Source organism: Propithecus coquereli, unplaced genomic scaffold, assembly GCF_000956105.1.
Source record: "Propithecus coquereli isolate 6110/MARCELLA unplaced genomic scaffold, Pcoq_1.0 Scaffold115, whole genome shotgun sequence".
In the NCBI taxonomy this organism is placed as follows: Eukaryota; Metazoa; Chordata; class Mammalia; order Primates; family Indriidae; genus Propithecus; species Propithecus coquereli.
This window is the reverse complement of record NW_012135525.1, coordinates 4470212-4492717: the sequence shown is the minus strand read 5'-3', so window position 1 is coordinate 4492717 and position 22506 is coordinate 4470212. Positions and strand designations below refer to the sequence as shown.

The window sequence follows — 22506 nt, the reverse complement described above, 5'->3', positions numbered from 1 at the left end:
CATTTAAGCAGACAGTATCATTATTCTCCTACAGAGGTTGTATGTAACCTCACCTTTTAACCTGTGTGTTTATGTACATGTGATAACAGAAGATACAGACTTAAATAAGTAAAAGTGTAAAAAGGAATAGCAGTTGTAATGATCAAATAACAAAAACATGAGCATTTGATTCATTACAAAGCATTCACTTTAAAAGGGGATGATAAATGTAATTTTACTTTTGGCAAAATAATTATAATTCAAATTAAAGATATTAAGAATAATGTTTTATAATGCCTTTATTCTTTAATAGGTAGAAACAAAATCAAGTAGTATTCCTAACAGTGTTAATAATTCCAAGAGTTATTAAGATATTTACCATAGGTTTTTAATCACATTTTATAATTGGATATTAAATTTTATTCATTTTTGAGCACAAGATACAATCTTTGCAGGTTAATGTGTCAGATACTGTCTCTGTAAATATTTAAGGAATGTGGCTTTGTGTATGACGTTCAATGATATTGGAGAGAAGCTACGAACAAGGGTCTTTGACCAAGGTGAAAGCCAAGCATAACTTTTCATGACAGGTTTCTTCATGCAGACTGCCAAGGCAAATACACCAATCCAACGGACAAGCGAACGAACAACAAATACCAATGCGTTTCAGCTTAAACAAAACAAAACAAAACAATTTAATAACTTTAATAGAATATTCTAACTGCTCCCTATTTTTCTTTAAATAACTTGCTTATATTTCCAAAACTTTTCAAAATCTATTTATTGATGACTTTTTCTTCTCAAAGCCCATAAAGATTATACAGTAATAAGTATTTTTAAGATCTAATTACACGCACACACACGCACACACGCACTCACACACACGTACATACGTATCATTTATAGCAAATGTTGATTCAAAGCCTGAAAATATCTTCTCTTATATTTGGTTAAAACTAAAGACTGTCAGTCTGTCTTAAAAAGTATCATATTCGGAAGAAACATTTCAAATTAAAGAAAGGTTTACAAAAGCACAAAGTTATGAAAGCAGAATGCTTGCAGTGAATTCCACATGCTTGAAAAGCACAAGATAGGTAGCGGTGCTACATTAAGTCAAGCCACTATGATTTATTTTTTTCTTTCAGTGACACACATCAACTGAAAGCATTAAAAAGAAAAAAAACTTAAAAAAAATAAAAATAAACTTAAGACAAGAATCAGACCATGGGTGTGACAGAAAAAAATTGAAAATGGAAAAAAAATTGTAGACATTCTGTATCTTGTCTATAAAGGTCCTACCCAATAAATTTTGTTCCTTGAGGCCCAAGCTGCAGGATTCGGCTAACCAAGCTCTCACCCTCATTTACAGGGGGAGGATTGGTAGGAAGATGCAGTTTACTGAATAACATCCATGCAGCAGGAAGAGAAACGAGAAGGGGAAATTGTGAACAAACTGTCCGTCACGACAGAGCCTGCCTGATTTGCACCCAAGTGCCACCTCAGAAAATGAATTAAATTTATTTTTCCTTTTTGTGAAATACCATATCACAGTGGATCATTTCCCTAAAATTTTTCTTTAAAAAGACATGTCCCCAAAGTAGCCATTTATTCAATGTGGTGATATATAATTCCGGCATCTGTATTTTTTCCTAAGAATGGTGCCTTGACTTCTATGGGTACCACTAGGGTTCCGTGCACTTGCTGAGCAGAGAACATGCTTCTCAGTTAGTAAAAGCCTTGACCAGCAAACCGAGTTAAGGAAGTATCAGCCTATTAGCCTTTCACAGAATCACACAGCTTTGTGACCTTTGGCACTACACAAAAAGTATACTCCATCAGGTCCAACTGAGCAGTTTTAAGAGTTAGCTCATTGAGTTAACAAGGGTAAAGAAAGTCAAAGATGTGGTACAAGGGCCAAGGTTAAAATTGACAAAACAACTTACCCTAAAAATTGTGCCCCTGCAGGACCCATTTCTACCAGCCTACTGGCTAATCCCTCTCCTTCCACCATGGGGGGTGGGTTGGCCAGTTTATGTCTCTTTACCAGACGGCAGGTGATTCGGGTGGGAGCCGTACACTTGCGTGGAGGAATAATGATTCTCATCCCATGGTGACGGCTTCCTCTCATGGAGCCCCCTCTTGCGTCCACCATAAAGCTAACCAGAAACCTGCAGGGAGAAGAGCAGAGGCCAAATCAGGGATAGATATAAACTGTCTTCACCGCAAGTTGTGAAATTAAATGTTAAAGTTTAAAGTGACAGACAATGTAGCTATCGTTTCCTCTCTTTAAAGATAAACTGGAAGTAAATACAGTGGAGTCACATCAAACATGTGCCGCTGAACTTGTGCACTCAGTAAAAACTGAGACGCAACTTAACTTTGGTGGAACGTAGTCCCCTAACAGAAGACGACCATTTTATCAGATGCTCAAATTGAAGAATGGTGGTGAATGTGTCAAAACTGGAATAAAAACTGGATATTAAAAGGGCTGTCAGGCATTTAAAACAAAAAACTATCCGTGTTCATGGTGGGTGGTCTAAGGTATATGCAAGGGTCATTTTTCACTGTAAGTGGTTTTTGCCATATGCCGCCCACGGAATCTCTCTCCCCCACAAGTAAGATGAAACTCCACAGTATGTCTTAACATATACAACTCATAAAATGAATGTATATTTAATCATACTGGTACTAATTTTTACTATGATGAAGCAGAATATAAGAATAAAAGCAAGAGATGACTAGATTTGCTAAGGCAATTTTGATGGAAAGGGATTAAATCTTTGCAGTATAAATATGGGTTTAAAAGCTGTATGAAATAACCTATATTTGAATATTTTACACAGCAATACTAAAAATGCAACTTAGACTTCTAAGGAAACGTCGCTAAATTATATAATTCTGTCATTACCCTTTATATTAAAGCTAATAAGGAAAAAAAGTCTCCATGTAGATATGGAAATGTAAAGAAATTAACTGGGCCGTATCTGGGCGGGAGCACGTTGGCATCCTTACTGTCTGTCACGTACAAGGGCTCCCACCATCATCACAGAGTTGCAAGCACTCTGTAAACAAATCAACGAGCCCAGACAAAAGGAATAGTTGAGGTCAGACAGGGAAACATGAACATATCTTTGCATTCTAATTTCTACATTTGAAAATATACTTATTACTAGAACAGCACCAAATGTTGATAATTAGAAAATTGCTTGAATTCTTGAAGTTTTTCTGGAGGGAGAAAAAAAATAATCCCATCCATCAAAATTCATTACTATTTATTCATCTAAAAACAATACTAACATCCTGAAACAGGTTTTAAGACTTTCCATGGACTTCCTAGCTGGGGACCCTTTTCTGAAGAGTCACCTTTCAACAAAGTAAATTGGCCTGCAAGCCCCAGGGAGAGAGGTAATACAATGGGGCTATTTTTCAGCTGATGAGATTGCTAGAACCAGCTCTGCTCATCAGTAAGGTGCTATCATCTTCACATCCTTTTGCTCATTTTGGATTTAACCATTTTACGCAGGATTAATTTATGTCTTTGATAATACTCTACCAATTTCTAGAGACTGGGACCACTATGATATTCAAGGTAAGAGGGGAAAAGACTGACTATCTCGAAAACAAAAAGAAAACAAAAACCATTCCTCCCTAGTCAAAGAAAAAGATACTTGTTCACTTATACAAGGGTCCACATGAATTGTTTCCAGTGCTAAATGCTAGGAAGCTCATTTGAAATTGCTGTGGGCCACCTACATTTTCTTAGACACATACATATTCAACAGCTACTTTTATTCAGTAACAAAGGCAATATGACAATATCGTAAGACAAAATCTGATCTTTCCCTGCATTTAGTAGTTAAAAGCAACTTGTCATTGGGAATCATAGTAACAGAATGGATTAAAAATGACACAAGACCAACTCTGAGTTTGAAGATTCAGTTGTATTAGTACAAACATACACTGGAGTGTTCCCAGGGGAATGTTTGTCATGGAAACAGCTGAGTCTCAATGATAGAGACAGTAATTCTGATTAGTTTTGTCTTGTTCACTGCTTGACCTGCAGAACTGAGTACAGTTCCAGCACAAAATGGGCACATGGTAAATGTTTATCAAATAAATCAATGAACACAACTATTTTACTATGTGTGCTTAGAAACTGTGTAGGTGAGACTTATACTAACACTAATAGATGGTTCAACAGGTAAAATAGATGGACAGTCTGCTCAGTTACCTTCTGAGCAGTTCGAAGGTAACACAAGGTTTATCAGTATTAATATAAAAATATCCCAGCTATAAAGAATATCAGAATGAAATGGAAAAAAAATATTATGGCTAAGATGATTTTAATGACAAACTGCAAGAGTCCTTTCTCTGTGTTCTGCATAGCACACAGTGTATGGTTGGTGCTCATTATTGTTCTAAGGCTTCCAACTTCATAGGGCCAACAGACCGAGGAGAGGTAAAACTATCTGTTTAACAGGATATGGGTCCTATTATTCAATAACATTATAAAATACACTGATTTGTTTTCCAATCTCATTCCTTACTGTCCAAAAAAAAAGTCATGCAATGTAAGTTACAGAAACAAATTAAAAGGTGATATATAATATTAGTATTTGTATCTTACTAACATTTAAACTACAGCACGAATTCCACAAATGATCCTAAAACTAATACACGAATATTTCTAGATTTAGGAACGGCAGGATGACAAATGCTGATACACTACAGACATTGACACCATCTAACTGTGAGAAAAATTCACATAAATTAGGAATACAAAAAGGATGGTTCACATAAAGGACACAGTTATCACCTTGAATCATACTGAGGAAGTGGAGAAGAATAGCTGCAAAATAATTTAGAAAGCAAATGGGAAAAATTAATGTAAGATAATTAGAAGCAAGCAACAGAAAATGTCAATGACAAGCAAAGCAAAAATAAAAACCGTCAGAAAATGAAACCGAGGTATTTGGCATTTGTGGGACAACCTGAAAATATTTGCCTTATGGCTGTATAAACTACTCCACAGACCTGGCAAAAGAGAAATATTTCCAAGTGTACACAAGTCTATATTTTCCTTTTCAAATAAATCCACACTGGCTGCCATTACTTTTGTTTCCTGCACATGTCTATTGTCTTCGATAAGGCTCAAGGGGAAGGGGAGATAACTTGCATATTCAAATACTTCACTGTCTCCAACGTATGGGAAAATCCATTTCTGATTTTATTATTCTATGTTTCCTCAACTAAGTTTACTAAATTAAACCCTAGTACTTGTCTTTCATTTAGAGAGAGTACAAAGTAATGGTTCTAGACCTTTGTAACATGGTGTCAATTTACCAAGCTTGATCCAAAAAACTCTTTGACATGTCTGTCTTCTGAATGTATCCCAGATATTTTATATTTTACTTCTCAAATCTTATTTTTTTTGCTTTTGCAATTTTAGATCCATATACATCTACATTGTATAAATATTTTAAACAGTTTAAAATGACTATTATAATAATTCAAGGTTTTTCTAGTTGAGTTAAAGAAATGCAATGTTGATGATTCTATGCTCACCACACAACGTATAATTTATAAAGCACTTCCATGTAAATTATTCCCATTTGAATGACATTGCATTGATTTGTTTCTCAGAATTGTGGTGTTACAAGGCCAAAGCCTACAATGATATTTTAAACAACGTGAAGCATTCCTCTGAGTCTCAGACTTTTGTCTGTAAAAGGCAGGTAATACCTATCTCACAGTGTCATTTTAAGGTTCAAATAAATATTAAATGAGACAACACATGTAAAAGATGTAGCACAATGCCAGGCACATGACAAGAAATACGTGTATGTTAGCTATTAACGATTTAATTAGAAGCGGCAGAAAATACTTCATATAATATACAAGGTACTTTATAAATGTTAATTATTGTTAACTTATCTAATTCCAAATTAGTCTGCTCTTGTCCTTGATCACAATTAACTTACGGCCTAAATGACAATTTCAAAGGCAAAAATACCTTGAGATAGTCATTATTTTAAAGAATTAATTTTTTTCTGTTTATATGGATGTCAATTACCTCAAGTTTCAATTACCTACAGGTGAACAATCCAGTATCTAAAAATATACTGATATATCGATTCAGTAATTGAAATGAGTCCCCTTTTAGCCTTCTGCCTTAAATTCCATTGACCAGTGAGGCAGCCTGAAAAGGCTGTTGGATGGGGTTTGACCACAGCACTTCTAGCGTATAGACGTTTGTGCCTTCACTTTTTAAACATAAATTTATTTTCCTTTTAAATTCATTTCCCATTTTCTAATTATAATTTAGTACAACTTAATTGCAATTTTATTTCAGAAATGCAGAAGGTACTGACTGTTGATTGGAAGTTCAAGTTTAATCATCTGTCAAATCAAAGGCCTGTATCATGAGAAAAAAATGAGAACATCAGAGCTGACTGCTTATTTGAAAACTAAATATTTGAGAGACATTTTTCTATCGTAAGAAATGAAGCACAAAATCAGTGAGGTAAATTAACAGAAATACCTACATATTTAATTTTTTATTGAAACAAAAAATCAGATACCAGAAAAAATTCATTTGAAATTCCAATGAAGAAAAATGACTATGCTTAAATTTTTTTTTAAAAAAAACTTATTAAAAAGGAAATTTTTGAAAAGGAAAATTAAAGACCTAGATGATCACAATAGCCAGGAAAATTTGCCATACTCATAGTTTAATTATTTTTCCAACACTGCGCTTTTATCAATAAAAATACACAGATTTGCTTAGGAAAAAACACTTACTAATGATTTATAAATACATGTCACATATACTCACTAATGAGTACATATTTCTTTTTATTTTTTTGTAGAGACTATGTCTAGCTATTTTGCCCAGGCTGGTCTCAAACTCACGGTCTCAAGCAATCCTCCCATCTTGGCCTCCCAAAGTGCTAGGATTACAGGCGTGAGCCACTGCACCCAGACCATATTTCGTATGTGAACATATTCATATATATGAAGCTTTTCAACATGAATTTATAACTGTAAACAATAAATACAATATTAATTTAAGTAATTTATCAAGACAAGTGGCACTTAGACTACTTACCCAGAATGAACGGGGCTTGAGACAAGATTGACATTGTCTAAGGTGTCTGCAGCCCAGCTGTAATGTCTGAGAGAATCTGAATCAAATTCCCTTGTGAATGTTAGATGCTGAAAAACAAGGAGTTATATTACATCAACAACCCACACAAGACTGGGTTTCTCTACACATATAAAATATATTTGTATTCCTCTTTATGTCTGGATAGACTTATATTTAAAATACACAATTTTTAAATTTTTTTATTGGTATGTGTTAAAATTTGAGTACACAAATGTTAACAAATCAAGTCTACTAATACACTACATTATTTCAATCTTTTAAGAAAGCACCTTGGGTACTGGCATAGCAAAGAAATATCACGGAACTAATTCCAAGTATAATTTTAAGCACTTCAACACATCTCTAAATTAATCCTAAAAGAGTTATAAAATTGTCCCCAATTTTTTGATTTTTATTTTCTTCAAAATAAAAATTAAAAACTCAATCTCAATGACTTCTGATTCCAAGGCGGGTAGAATAGCTAGCAGCAGTCTAGTGCTTTTGTCAAATAAACCAGATAAAATACAGAAATCGTATCTGAATGCAGCATTGGGCAGCTGAGGCATGGAGAACTAAAAGAACTACAGACACAATTTTATCATGCTTTGCTTTATTGAGCTTCACAGACACTGAGTTTTTTGGGTTTTTTGTTTTTGTTTTTTGTTACGAATTGAAGATTTGTAGCAACCTGTGTCAAGCGAGTCTTTGGTGTCATTTTTCTAACAGCATGTGCTCACTTTGTGTCTCTGTGTCCCATTCAGGTAATATTTCATACTTTTTCGTTATTATTAACATCTCTTATGGTGATCTGTGATCAGTAATCTTTGATATTACTGTTGTAATCGTTTGGGGGCACCATGAACCATGCCCACAGAAGACAGCAAACTTAATCCATGAATCTTGTTTGTGTTCTGACTGCTCCACCACTGGCCATTCCTCCGTCTCTCTCCCTCTCCTTGGGTCTTTCTCTTCCCTGAGACACAACAATATTGAAATTAGGCTAGTTAATAACCCTACAATGTACTCTATGTGTTCTAGTGAAAGGTAGAGCTGAGGTCTCTCACTTTAAATCAAAAACCAGAAATGATTAAGCTTAGTGAGGAAGGCATCTTGAAAGCCAAGACAGGCAGAAAGCTAGACCTCTTACAACAGTTAGTCAAGTTGAAAATGCAAAAGAAAAGTTTTCAAGGGAAATTAAAGTGCTCCTCCAGGGAACACATAAATGATAAGAATGCTAAACAACCTTGTTGCTGATAATGGAGGAAGTTTTAGTGGTCTGAATAGAAGATCATACAGCTACAACATTCCCTTAAGCCAAAGCCTAATACAGAGCAAGGCCCTAACTCTCTTTAGTTCTATGAAGGCGGAGAGAGGTGAAGCAGCTACAGAAGAAAAACTGGAAGCTAGTACAGGTTGGTTCATGAAGTTTAAGAAAAGAAGCCATCTCCATAACATAAAAGCACAAGGTGAAGCTACAATTGCTGATGTAGAAGCTGAAGCAAGTTATCTAGATAATTGATGAAGGTGGGTACACCAAACAGCTGAAACAAGTTATCTGGAAGCTCTACTGATATAATTGATGAAGGTGGGTACACCAGACAGCTGAAACAAGTTATCTGGAAGCGCTACTGATATAATTGATGAAAGTGGGTACACCAAACAGCTGAAACAAGTTATCTGGAAGCGCTACTGATATAATTGATGAAGGTGGGTACACCAGACAGCTGAAACAAGTTATCTGGAAGCGCTACTGATATAATTGATGAAAGTGGGTACACCAAACAGCTGAAACAAGTTATCTGGAAGCGCTACTGATATAATTGATGAAGGTGGGTACACCAGACAGCTGAAACAAGTTATCTGGAAGTGCTAGCTGATATAATTGATGAAGCTGGGTACACCAAACAGCTGAAACAAGTTATCTGGAAGCTCTAGCTGATATAATTGATGAAGGTGGGTACACCAAACAGCAGATTTTCAATGTACATGAAACAGTCTTATGCTGTATTGGAAGAAGATGCTATCTAGGACTTTCTTTTCTTTTCCTTTGTTAAATAGACAAGATCTTGCTATATTGCCCAGGCTGGTCATGAATTTCTGGGCTCAAGTGATCCTCCTGCCTCAGCCTCCTGAGTATCTGGGACTATAGGCATAAATCACTGCAGTCTCCTCTTCATCTAAGACTTTCATAGCTAGAGAGAAGTCAATGCCTGGTTTCCAAGCTTCAAAGCACAGGCTGACTCTTGTTAAAGGCTAATACAACTGGTGACTTTAAGTTGAAGCTAATGCTCATTTATCATTCCAAAAATCCTGCTAAATCTACTCTATGTTCTGTAAATATTAATAGAATAAAAAAGCCTGGATGACAGCACATCTATTTACGGCATGGTTTACTGAATATTTTAAGCCCACTTTTGAGACCTACTGCTCAGAAGATTCCTTTCACAATATTATTGCTTATTGACGATGTGATGGAGATGTATAGGAAATTAATGCTGTTTTCATGCCTCCTAAAAGAGCATCCATTCTGCAGCCTATGGATCAACAAGTTTGACTTTCAAGTCTTATTTAAGAAGTACATTTCATCAGGCTATAGGTGCCATACATAGTGATTCCTCTGATGGATCTAGGCTAAATAAATCAAAAACCGTCTGGAAAGGATTCACCATTCTAGGTGCCATTAAGAACATTTGTGATTCACAGAAGGAGTTCAAAATATCAATATTAACAAGAGTTTGGAAAAAGTTAATTCCAAACCTCATGGATGACTTTGAGGGTTCAAGACTTCAGTGGAGGATGTTACTGCAGATGAGGTAGAAAAAACAAGAGAACTAGATGTGGAGCCTGAAGATGTGACTGAATTGCTGCAATCTCATGATCACACTTGAAAGGATGAGGAGTTGCTTTAAATGGATGAGCAAAGAAAGTGGTTTCTTGAGGTGGAATCTACTCCTGGTGAAGATGTTGTGAACATTGTTGAAATGACAACAAAGGGTTTAGAATATTCCATGAACTTATAGTTGATAAAGCAGTTGGCAGGGTTTGAGAGGACTGACTTCAATTTTGAAAGAAGTTCCACTGTGGATAAGATGCTATCAAATAACATCACATGCTACAGATAAATCTTTCATGAAAAGAAGAGTCAACTGATCTGTCAAACTTCATTGTTGTCTTATTTTAAGAAATTGTCTCAGCCACCCGAACCTTCAGCAACCACCACCCTGATCAGTCAGTAGCCACCAACATCAAGGCAAGACCCTCCACCAACAAAAAGATTACAACTCACTGAAGGCTCACATGTTGTATTTTTATCGATAAAGTATTTTTTAATTAAGGTATGTGCATTTTTTATACATATTACTATTGCACACTTAATAGACTATATAATAGTGTAAACATAACTTTTATATGCACTGGGAAACCAAAAAGTTTTGTGGCTCACTTTATTGCAATATTCACTTCATTTCAGTGGTCTGGAACCGAATCTGCAATATCTAAGAGGTATGTCTGTATACTTTGGAGAGGGGAACATCTTGAAGAGTTGAGCTTTTTGTTGCCATTTTTAACTTGGGGACATTTGTCAGTTACTGATGCAGATTTGGGGTTTTTTACCTACAGGGGTCACTGCTGGAAATAGAAAAACCAGGAAAGTTTTGGTAGAGATTTGGGTGGCCTCAAGCATGATACAGTTTTCCACCAAGAACATTTGCTGAATTCTGGGGCTGTGCAGAACAGGAGGTGAAAAACTTAGCCAGAAATATCTCTGAAAAGCATAATGGAGCCTTTTGGCAGCTTAATGAGAAAATGATTTAAGAGTTTAGAACTTATAATGGAGAGGAGACTCAAAGATCATACCAGGATTTTAAATAAGGATGCTGGAAGAGCCAGGGAGAAACTAGAGGTAGTATGAGCTTTACCAGGGCTGCAAACTGGCTTTATTTCACCAAAATCTTGATGGGATTAAAACGGTCATTTGCTACTCTATTTCACTAGCAGAGAGAGGGCGAACATTCTCTGCAGGTATCTATCGCCATCAGGTATGTCCACAATTTTTTTTTCTTCTTCTTTTTTTTTTATTTCGGCATATTATGGGGGTACAGATGTTTAGGTTATGTATGTTGCCCTTCCCCCCCCCCAAGTCCAAGTTTCAAGTATGTCCATCCTTTGGGTGGTGCGCATTGTACTCTTTCCACAATTTTTTATACACCATGTCTAGCATAAAATGAAAAACTGCCGAGCATGGCCAAAGTATATGTACAAAACATAGAAAAACAAAATCAAACCAAACCAGATAGACACTATAAGCAGACTCCCACCCAAGTCATCTAGATTTTGAGGTATGCTAATAAGAACTTTACAATAACTATAATTCATGTTTAAGAAAATAGGGGGAAGATAGAGAAAATAAACTAAAAGTACAGAATTCAATAAAACACTAGCACATACATAAGAAAGAATCAAATGAGCATTTCTTTAGTTCTAAATACAATGTCAGTGCTTCACTTAGATACAATAGGAAACAGGGTTAATAAATTAGAACCATAACTAGAAAAATATACAAAATGAAGCATAGGTTAAAAAAAACAACTGGAAATACAGAAAACAGTACTAGATATGCAACACAGTGAAAGATTTTAACGTAGGTGTAATTAGACACTCAGATACATAAGAGAAGAAACTAAGGCAGAAGCTATATTTGAAAAGATAATGGCTAAGAATGTTCCAAATCTGATGAAAGATTATCATCCCACAGACCAAAAATAAATCTCAATTTTTGTCCTGCCAAAGATCTGCTTCCTACTGAAACCCTAGTAAAATGATAGCCAAGTTTTAAAAAACACAAAGAGAATAAGAGAAAAGACATAAGCAGAGACACAGAAGGATTAGTTGAAATTCTCTTTAAAAAGTGATTCGACCTTCATAATCCCTTCACTGATTTATTAGTTGCCAAATCATGACACCCCCCACCCCAACAACAAGAAGCCTGGCAGAAGACGAGAGGCACAGGCGCTAGAGGGGCAGAAGACCAGAAGGCCAGAAGCAATATACTGAAAATGAGGATTACATTCTTAATGTTCAGACCCCACCTTCTTCCTTTACTGGCCTCCTGGACACAGACAGTCAGGGACAGAGACTCTAGGCAGAAAATATCAAGTCTCTGAGGCTTGTGACCTGCCCATTGGAATTTCCCATTGAAACGTCCCAGGCTTATTACTTCAGTGGAAATCAGGGATAACACCACGCAGGGAGCGTCCAATGAACTTATTAAATGAGCAGACAGCCAAGAGCCAGGAGATAGCTGAGAAAAGGATCTAATATGAAAAACAAAATAAACAACCAGGCAAATAGAACAAAAGCAAATTGGAGGAAACAGAGTGTTTTCAGGGAAAAAACTTAAAATTTTTCATTAATATCCAGAGAAAGATGAGATCTTTTTATGACAATAGTTTAAAAAAAAAGAAATAGAGAAAAAAGAACTCTTAGAAAGTAACAAATAGCATTACATTTTTTTTTTTTTTTTTGAGACAGAGTCTGGCTCTGTTGCCCCGGCTAGAGTGCCGTGGCGTCATCATAGCTCACTGCAACCTCAGACTCCTGGGCTCAAGCGATCCTCCTGCCTCAGCCTCCCAAGTAGCTGGGACTACAGGCATGCGCCACCATGCCCGGCTAATTTTTTCTATATATATTTTTAGCTGTCCCATTAATTTCTTTCTATTTTTGGTAGAGACGGGGTCTCGCTCTTGCTCAGGCTGGTCTCGAACGCCTGAGCTCAAATGATCCACCCGCCTCGGCCTCCCAGAGTGCTAGGATTACAGGCGTGAGCCACCATGCCCGGCCTTACATTTTTTTTTTAAACCCAGAAATCTGGGGAAATTTTTAAAAATGCAAATAGGAGAGAAAATATAAGAAAGCAAATGATCAGTTCAGGAGGTTCAAATCCTCCTTCCCCCTTCCAAAAAAAAGTAGTTCTAGAAGAAAAAAATAGTGAAATAGAGGAGAAGAAATCAAGGAGACAATTTAAGAAACTTTCCCAGAAATGAAGCTCTAAGTTCCCAGAGAAGAATGGCCCTCTGAGTAGCCAAACGCATATAGATGCCACCACGGCACATCATCATGAAATTTCAGAAACTGGAGACAAAGACAGATCCTATACACATAGAAAAAATGGTCATAGATAGAGACTTCCATCAGGTTTTTAACAGCAAAAACTGAAGGTAAATGCAATAGAGAAATTCCTTTGACATTCTGGGAGGAAATGATTTTCAACTCAGAATTCCATAACCAGCTAAACCTAAAAACTAGTGTGAAAACAGAAAGATATTTTGAGATATGTAACACCTTAAAAATATATATTTCTTATGCACTCTCTAAGGAAACTATTGGAGGATGTACTCTTCACCAAAGTCAAAGACTAAACCAACAAAAAGTGAGGCATGGAATTCAACACAAGAGAAAACAAAGGGAATTTTCATGGTGATGATGAAGGAAGACCCAAGAGGGCACCTCTGTAGTGGACCTACAAAAAATGTGAGAAGTAAGAAGGCTCTAAGATAGATAAGTATTAATAAATGAGACAGATAGAACACTTAATAGGTGTGAACATACCGAAAGAGTTTGTGGGTTGGACTAGTGATATGTACAGAGGACATCTAGCAAGTGAAAAACTTCAAGGGATAATAAAATATTGCGCTGAAAAGGAAAACCAATCATAATATAAGCCATGTCTGTGAATAGCATTGACATAGGCACAACAACATAAGCACCAACTACTGACATAACTCAAATAAAGTACAAACTGCTTTGGGAAATGAGAGGATAGGAAGTATATGTGAGACGGGAGGTAGGAAAAAAAATTAAAGCTTCATCTTCCATTTAGGGAAGTCAATAAATAATTCCAGAAATGGAGAAAAGTCAACAAGAAGGAACATCCATGTCTTAGACACATGGAAGCACATAATAAGAATCATCAAAAAGTATTCCAAGCAGTTGTCTCTGGAGAGGAGCAACCAGGGACTGTATATAGGGATTCTATATGCAGTTTTTTTCCTAACAAATGTGTCTTGTAGAATGATATGGCTTTTTATTTATTTGCATAACTTTGAAAATAATAAAACCTAACTTTAAAAACTTACTCTGAATTATACAAATTTAAAAAATGGCCCTCATATCAAATTGAAAAATAATCTGTAGAGAACTTTTGTGCAAGTCACTATCTTACATAGGTCTGAGGAAAATGCAAAAATGAATGAGCAGCAGCGCTGCCTGCACGTGCCGAGAGATGACATACAGAGCAGATGAGTGTGTGATTAGAAGGCTAATCGGAGTCCACAGAACTAAGACCCTAACCTCAAAAGAGCAATAAACCACTTCGGAAAGTTCCCGAATTCTATGTGGGTTAACCAAAGATGAGGTGCTGGTTTGAGTCTGGCTTTATTTACTTACACTGACTGTTGCAGACCCCAACCAACCAACCTTCAGAGTAGAGCAAACTATCTAATACCAAGCGCTGCTTGAATTTGGGGGGCAGGAGCTGGGTGGGAGGCAAACTACAATTCTTATATTTGGGGCCCTGAGGTTATTCTTCACAAAGTTCCATTTTTAAAAAAAGTTCTGATAAATAAATCGTATCATTCCTCGTTGGTAATTACAGTAAATTATTTACCTTTGGTACTCTTAGAAACACGCACTGGTGACATTAATTATTGAAACAATTACTTATACCACTCAAAAAGGTGTCGCCACCATCATGTAATATTTATCAAGGCCGGAGTGTGCCAGGACGCGGATTCCACATCCCTTTGAGTCCTTTCTTAACCTTTTTCTCTTGTAATGCTTTGCCACTCATGGAAGCTTTGTCGGAACACAAATGAACAAACGTCATGCCTGACCAAAACAATAAGCTATATGTCCCAGTATCTGCCCCGAACAGTAACATTTACATGTGTTTTTAGATGCCTTAGTAATACTTTCTTCTGAGTTTGATTTCCTTTTTCATAGAGGTTTGCTCACATTTAGGGCAGATCTAACTAAATTTTAATAACCTAAATACAGGCAAAAAAAAAAAATACTCCTCCTATAGTACATCCATCTACATACAAAATAAGGCAGTTCAACTGACCCTATGGTTTTACAGATAGATACTGAATTGGTAGCTTCATTTCCAAGCTACCTGTCTCTGAATACTTATTTCTACAGACTAACATTTACTTACAACTGAAATGAGAAATTTCAACTACTTAGTTCTTTTAATAAACAGTATGAATTTCAAAATGTTCTGACATTTTACCGGGCACTGGCACCATAATACCAACAAAAAGCCTTACCTCCATTTCATTACTGAACAAATAGATACTTAAAATGAGAAACAGGACAACATAGATGATGATGGTTAAAGATGAACTAGACCCGGCTCTTAAGTCTCTTGCAGCAAGGAGGCAAGGAGGGTGTTCCCAGGGTTTAATGGAAAAAGCTCATCTTTGAAGCTGAGTCACACACTTAGATTTGGAAATTGCCTTTGCCGCTTGTTAATAGAAAACACTTCTTTCCCACTCCTGGGCTTTCCATTTTGGAAAGTCAACTCAATTGTGTAACTGTGGGCCTCTCCCTGCCCCTTAGTATTCACTTTGGCCTGGAGCTGCAGAGTGATTTCTCTGAGTGGCAGACTCGGGAAAGGTGGCCGGGGAGGCTCTGCTCACATCCAGTTTGCATTCTCTCGGGCCTGAGCACGGTCACAGGGAAGAGGCGAACTCCTCTGCTGCCCACAGCCTACCTCTGTGAGGATGCGCCTGCCCTGGGCCTGCACCGCTGGTCCCCGAGTGGGGGAGTCTGCTTGTTTCAGGGCTCAGTCAGCAGCCCGCTTGGCTCAGACACTAATCCAGCCGCCAGCTGGGCCTCCATCAGGGATAAAGGAGATATTTTGCCTCTGAGCTTTCCTGAACTTTACTTATGGAAAGCCCCTTAGGAGATGCCCCAGCATCACTTGCTGCTTTTGTGATCCTTAGCATGTTCTTCAATTTTTCTCAATCTGTTTCCTCCTTTTCAAATTAAGGATTGTTTGATATGGAGATTAAATGAAAATGTATGTCACTCGTCTGGCACTAATGCTGGTGTTGGTATGGAATTATAATAATGTCTCCTTATGTATATAAAGTTTTTTATACTTTTCAAAGGACTTTCACTTATATAAACTCACTTGTTAAAATCTGATAATTTATGGAGGAAAACAGCAGAACAGCAAAAACAAAAATATTCCAGTCCCAGAACTGGGCCTTTATAAACACAGGATGCTTATATCAAACAAACAGAGCCCATTCAGTTATAAGAATGCAAATGCCTACGTCTTCCTTATTGACTCGAAACTGCTTAAATGTTTAAATTCCTTTGTTAACAGCAATAACATAACTAACTATATATCAATTCAATGGCAAGGACTGTCCTAGGCTTTTATATTCATTTGTTCTATGAGTCTTCAGAACCTATTAGACCTGGAAGTAACACACCCATTTTACAGATGAGGAAACTGAGGTTTAGATAGACTCCAAAAATTTGGCAACACAAAGTCAACACCTAGCACTGGGCGGTTTTAGTAGAACACTATGTTGAAGAAAAATTCACATTGATTTAATAAGACCTTTTACTCCCATGTCAAAAATAAAATGAATAAGCACACTATTTTTCATTTTGGAAGTGATGTCAAGGATACTATTAAAAATCAAAATGCACATTATTTACTAGAGCCCAAAGCCTGACTAATCATGATATCACTGTCTCTAAGAGCTTAATACTTTCCAAAAATAGTTTCTCACTGGCCCTATTCATCAGAGGAAAGGGGAGAACAAGTACACACTGGCCTTACAAACGAGGACACACCCAAATGTCCAGGTCTGGAAATAAATGTCTGGGCATGGAAGAAAAGAGGCAGGAGCAAGAAAGTGTTTGCAAGAGAATAATAAAAAAAAAAAAAAAAGAAAGATAAATCCAATTAACTGCAATATTAGGTAATTCTCCAGGTTGCTGTCTGTCAATCCCCAGTGTTGGACAACACCACTTAAGGTCCAGGACTGACTCTGTGGTTTCTTTGCCAGCTTCGCCACCTCTGGGAGATGGCAGTCTTGCAAATTAACTGGGGGCCTTGATAAGCTAATGTTAATGGCATCTGGTAGACCTCACAGTAACAGGTCGTATGCAACACAGTTTTGGAAAATTGTAAACATGACTTAGTTGAGTAACATTTGGATGATGTAATCAGACTGGGAGCCCAGGAAAGCAAAGGCTTGTCAAGGATAACTTTATCCTATGGCCATGCGTTGGACAGGGCCAAGGCAGAAGGAACCCGTGTGGTTGTCAGTTCCCCTACACAAAGAATAAGAAAACCTGCGGTTTGAGTTAGGCTGTGCCACTTCACAGCCCAGTGTAGTGGCAAGTCAGAAACCTCTCTGAACTTCTATGTCTGCATTAGTGTGATGGGTAGATAATATTAACTGCCCCGATTCATTATGGAAAAGAATGACTCAAGTAATGTGCAAGTGATTGGAAAATTCTAAATTGCTATAAAACAAAAACATGGATAATAATAATATAATATTCCTAGATTTTTAATAATTGAAGATAATTTATTTCTTAAATATATAGCACGTTGAATCCCTCTATATAGATGTTTAGGATAGAATTATGCTTTTCAGAACACAGGGAGAAGTCAGAGCAGCCCACTGGATTGACGAACAATAACAGCAGTGTTTTTGCAAAGTATTTGCACGTTGACTTTTCCCACGGCTAATATGCTTTACTGAGATCTGCCATACTGTGCTTATTAGAGTGGCACTCCTGCCTAGTGAGACTGGGGTCAAGCACCCATCAGACCTACAGTTTATTCTCAGCTCTACCACCTAAGAGCTGTGTGACACTGTATCTATAAAGTGGCAATGATGATACCTATTTCATATGGTAGCTGAAAGCATGAAGTGAGATGATCCATTTAATAGAGTGCTGTCACAGGTACTGGACTGAGTATTATAACTACTGTGACTGTAGTGGATGCTGAGTGAAAAGGCAGACTATTAATAGATAGTAGGTTTGGACATCTAGCACAACCACTTGGAAAAATTCTTTTAAGAAATGGATTCTATAAAGAAAACCTGATTCAAGTAGCAAAATAAAATAAAAATTAAAGGCCTACTGTATCAGGGAAAGTGTTGGGAAATAGACCAAGCCTTTCACATCTCTTAGTCTATTTCCCAACAGGAAAGCAGGTCTTTTTTCCCCTAAAATATTTGTTTTCTTGAAGTGATCATTATTACTCTTAAGATTTATTTTATTTGAGGCTAGAATACAAACTGTAAAGAAGCTTGGTTCTTTGGGATTTCCAAATCTGATTGATTTCAAGAAAATGTGGCTATGAACTTCAACAAAAGGTGGTGAATTAAGGACAGCAGGGAAGCTGAGCATGTCAGCACATCAATACCCACCTCAAGACGTCTAAACTAGCGGCTCCACCTTAAGTCAGTCACAATACCAACCTCTCTGCCTTAAAAAAATCTGTAATCTTGCTGACCAATCTTTGAGAGGTGTTGAAGGGAGCACCTGAGTAATGCTGGCGAAGCACTTTGAGGAGAGAAAGCAACATATTAAATGTCACTAGTCCGAGGTGCTTATCTTCCAGGGGACTATCTCTAGCAAATCTTTAATCTGAGGCTGGCTACCTTTTGCCACCATGCACACTTCTGAATCCCTCTCCCCTTAGAAATTAGCTTAAGTGAAAGAAACAGGAAGATTAATTTGCTGGTAGGGATGGGGGATAGGGGTGGAATGGTGTGGAGAGGTAGAGGAAGAAAAACTATTAGCATAGCCAGACTTTTGGATTAGGTATTCTTCTCCTTTCCCATTACTAATTGAAAATGCCTAGATCTTGAAAAAAGAAACATACACTTTCTCCTGAAGAACTCTCTAATTTGCATACCACTTGCTAATACATCAAACAGTACTTTGCACATTATGTGACTAAATACATCTGAAATCATTCTGAGAGTCAAAAAGGACCAAATTCAATACAAAGGAACAGGAATCCTCATCTGTGACTTAACAAGAAGAGTTAATGGAGTAGATGTAATAGTACATGGTGGTGGCCGGGCGTGGTGGCTCACGCCTGTAATCCTAGCACTCTGGGAGGCCGAGACGGGTGGATCGCTCAAGGTCAGGAGTTCGACACCAGCCTGAGCAAGAGCGAGACTCCATCTCTACTAAAAAATAGAAAGAAATGATCTGGACAACTAAAAAAATATATATAGAAAAAATTAGCCGGGCATGGTGGCACATGCCTGTAGTCCCAGCTACTCGGGAGGCTGAGGCAGTAGGATCCCTTGAGCCCAGGAGTTGGAGGTTGCTGTGAGCTAGGCTGACGCCACGGCACTCACTCTAGCCTGGGCAACATAGTGAGACTCTGTTTCAAAAAAAAAAAAAAAAAAAATAGTACATGGTGGCTATAATGAGCCCTCCAATGTCACTTACAGAACATTCTCTGTCGTCGACATTCAAATAGCCAATGCAAGTGTTTACACCATACTTTAGTTAAACCTTCTAAACTGTTCACTATTTGAAGGCTTGCCACTAGTCCCCTCAGGCATAAACCATGTGGGCAAACCTCATCTGAAAGGGAAAGTCTGCAAAGGAAAGCAATCTAATCAGAGAGAGGGAGCAGCGCTGAGCTGCTGTCCTGTTCTTCCCTTTTCATAGCTCCACCGCCCCCACATCAACAGAAATGCAAGGACAAGGAAGGTGATCACTTCATAGTGATCACTTGGCAAGGGGCTCCTTTGTAAAATTTTTCGTTTGGAAATACCCAAGTTTATAGCTATTTTCTTAAATCATAACTCCTTATCTCCTTTTTCTTTTGTTAAAGTTGGATTTGTTTATTTCTAGAGAGAAAGCATAAAACAATAGAATCTCAAGGTTGAATGGTACTTTAAGATGCTAGAAGACTTTCTATGTTGCCACTGATATGTGGTTGTTCATACTAGGTTTGACCAATAGCAAGTATGTTGGTGAAGACACAAACCCCTCCCTAAAGATGGGGGAGACTGAAATTAAATTAGTGGTTTATATGGCAACAAAATCTGGGTGGTTCTAACTTCAGGCGTGGCTGAATCCAGCCACAGCTCAAATGATGGTAGGAATCATTTGTCTCCAAGTTCCACTCCCAGCAGCTCTGGGCTTATGTCGTTTTTATAGCTTAGCAACCCCAATGGAAGATTTCTTCTCCAAAAGGACACAGTCTCAAATTTGATTCTCACTAATTTGGTTCATATTTCACTTTTTACCCTAAAGTGATCACTGTAATTCAGGAAAAGGAATGTTCTAAATGGCCTGATTTGGGTCTTGCCCTTGGAGAACAGGAAGGATTTATGCCCCTTTTAAACCACATTGACTAAGAAACAGGTGGAGGTGGGATTTGACCATCAGATCCTAGCATTGCCACCAAAATGGGTATATACAGAAAGCCAAATGGGTGTATGTAGACAATAACAACCCACATCCGAAAGTGACTTCTGTTCTTCTCCCATCTTTGAGTGACTCTACAAAAAACCATACTGAATTTTATATTTATTTACAGTATACACCCTTTGGTTTTATAACTACTTCTAGGGTCATTCAAAGGAAGTGAAATTAATTAATTATTAAATAGCTTGCTAAATATTTGAAACTGCTTTCAAGCCCTCTACCTCATATCTATCTAGAGGGCAAATATTTCCATTCCTTAATTGATGCCTTCTATGGCATAATTTTTAGCCCTCCCCATTGCAGCCGGACTTTAATTTTAGCTTTTACTATTCATAACCTGTTACTGAATATGTTATAATTTGTCAGTTCTTTTTAAAGCGCATTAAATAATAAGAATTTGTTAGAATTATAAATAAGCATATTGAAGAAGACTTGTGTCTAAATATAATTTTTCATGCTAAAAAATGGACTAAGATGATGGTTTTGCATCCCTATTAAAAATACTAACAAGTTCAGGATCCTGGAGGGCAGACTGTAAAATCCTTGGGCTGCTTCCGGGCCTTTCTCATGCTGAGCAAAGCAGATGTATAGAGTAGAGGTTAGAAGGAGGCACCCTGAAGCCAGATGGCCAATGACTCTGCCACTCACAAGCTGTCCCCTCTGGGGTGAGTTACTTAAGCTCTCTGTGCCTCAGTTTCTTCACCTTTTTAATGGGGTTAAGAAATCATCTCATAGGGTTGTTTTGAAATGTATACAAGTTAATCCTGGTAAAACACTTAGAATAGCCCCTGGCACACAGTAGGAGCTCAAAATTAGCTGTTTTCATCATCACCACCATTATGTTCCCTGACACTTAAGGCACCTAGTGAATAGCATTCCATTTATGTAATGAGGATCGGCCGGTCTGGATCACACACAGTATTAAGTGCATAAGCCATACCAGACAGGTGCTTTCAATAATTACGTCAGAAGAATTCAAAGTGCCACTCTCATTACATTCATCCCAGACAGCCGAGCTTCTGTTCCGACTCATCCCTTTTCTCTATTTATTAACTTCTGTTTGGAAAGGAATGTTTCTAAGTACAGATGTTGCTCTAAGGCAATCTGACATACACACAAATCTGAGCTTATGAAACATAAGACACTGACTGATCAATATACACAAAGCTTCTACTCAGAGTTGCCTTAAATCAGTGGTTACTAACTAAAGGTGCATCCCAGAATTGCCGGAAGACTCTTACAAAATACACACACCCAGGAACTCAGCCAAGGAGATTCTGATTCCACAGGCATCTTGTTTTTAAAAGGGCCACAGGTGATTCCACAGGTGCGCCCTCAGTGCACCGCCAGTTAAGAACGCTGACTATGAATCAGTGGCTTTCGACCCTAGGTGCATTTGAAATCATGTGGAGCCCAGGCTCCACCCAGACGAAAGGAATCAGGAACTGAGCAATCGGCTTTCTAAAAGTTCTCCAGGTAATTTTTATAAGCAGTCAGGATCGAGAGTCTCCACTTTAAATAATAAGGTCATTTGACAAATTTAAGATACGATTCTATTTACGTATACATTTTCAGAAGCATATCTACAGGTGACTTTTGATTAACAGGTAAAGGGAAGGTAAAAGGACAGGGAGTTCATAGATAACCCCTATCACAGTAAAAAAAAAGTCAACTCTTGACGATCGAGTGAACTAAGTGGTTCACACATTCATCAGGACTCAGGCCCGGCAGGGAACCGGGACAAGTCTACTTCCTCCAACCCTCTTTCCCAGCCCGGCATCCACACGTGCCTTCAGCCAGCACAGGTTCGCTAGGAACAGGGAGGGTGGGGGAAGGCTGCACTGAGCACCCTGGGTTTCAACTGCACTTTAACCGTGGTTAATGTG

General features: G+C 37.6%; 1 protein-coding gene across 2 annotated transcripts in view; it reads right to left on the bottom strand.

The window, feature by feature from the left end:
• ANK3 (ankyrin 3, node of Ranvier (ankyrin G)) overlaps positions 1-22506 on the bottom strand; it is a 515090-nt gene that overhangs the window by 70302 nt on the left and 422282 nt on the right. For both annotated transcript variants that reach the window (XM_012657562.1, XM_012657554.1), the window contains 2 exons: positions 7088-7194; positions 1923-2147 (listed from right to left, as the gene is read on the bottom strand). In XM_012657562.1, coding sequence (XP_012513016.1) covers positions 1923-2147; positions 7088-7194 — 332 coding nt within the window. The remainder of the gene's footprint in view (positions 1-1922; positions 2148-7087; positions 7195-22506) is intronic.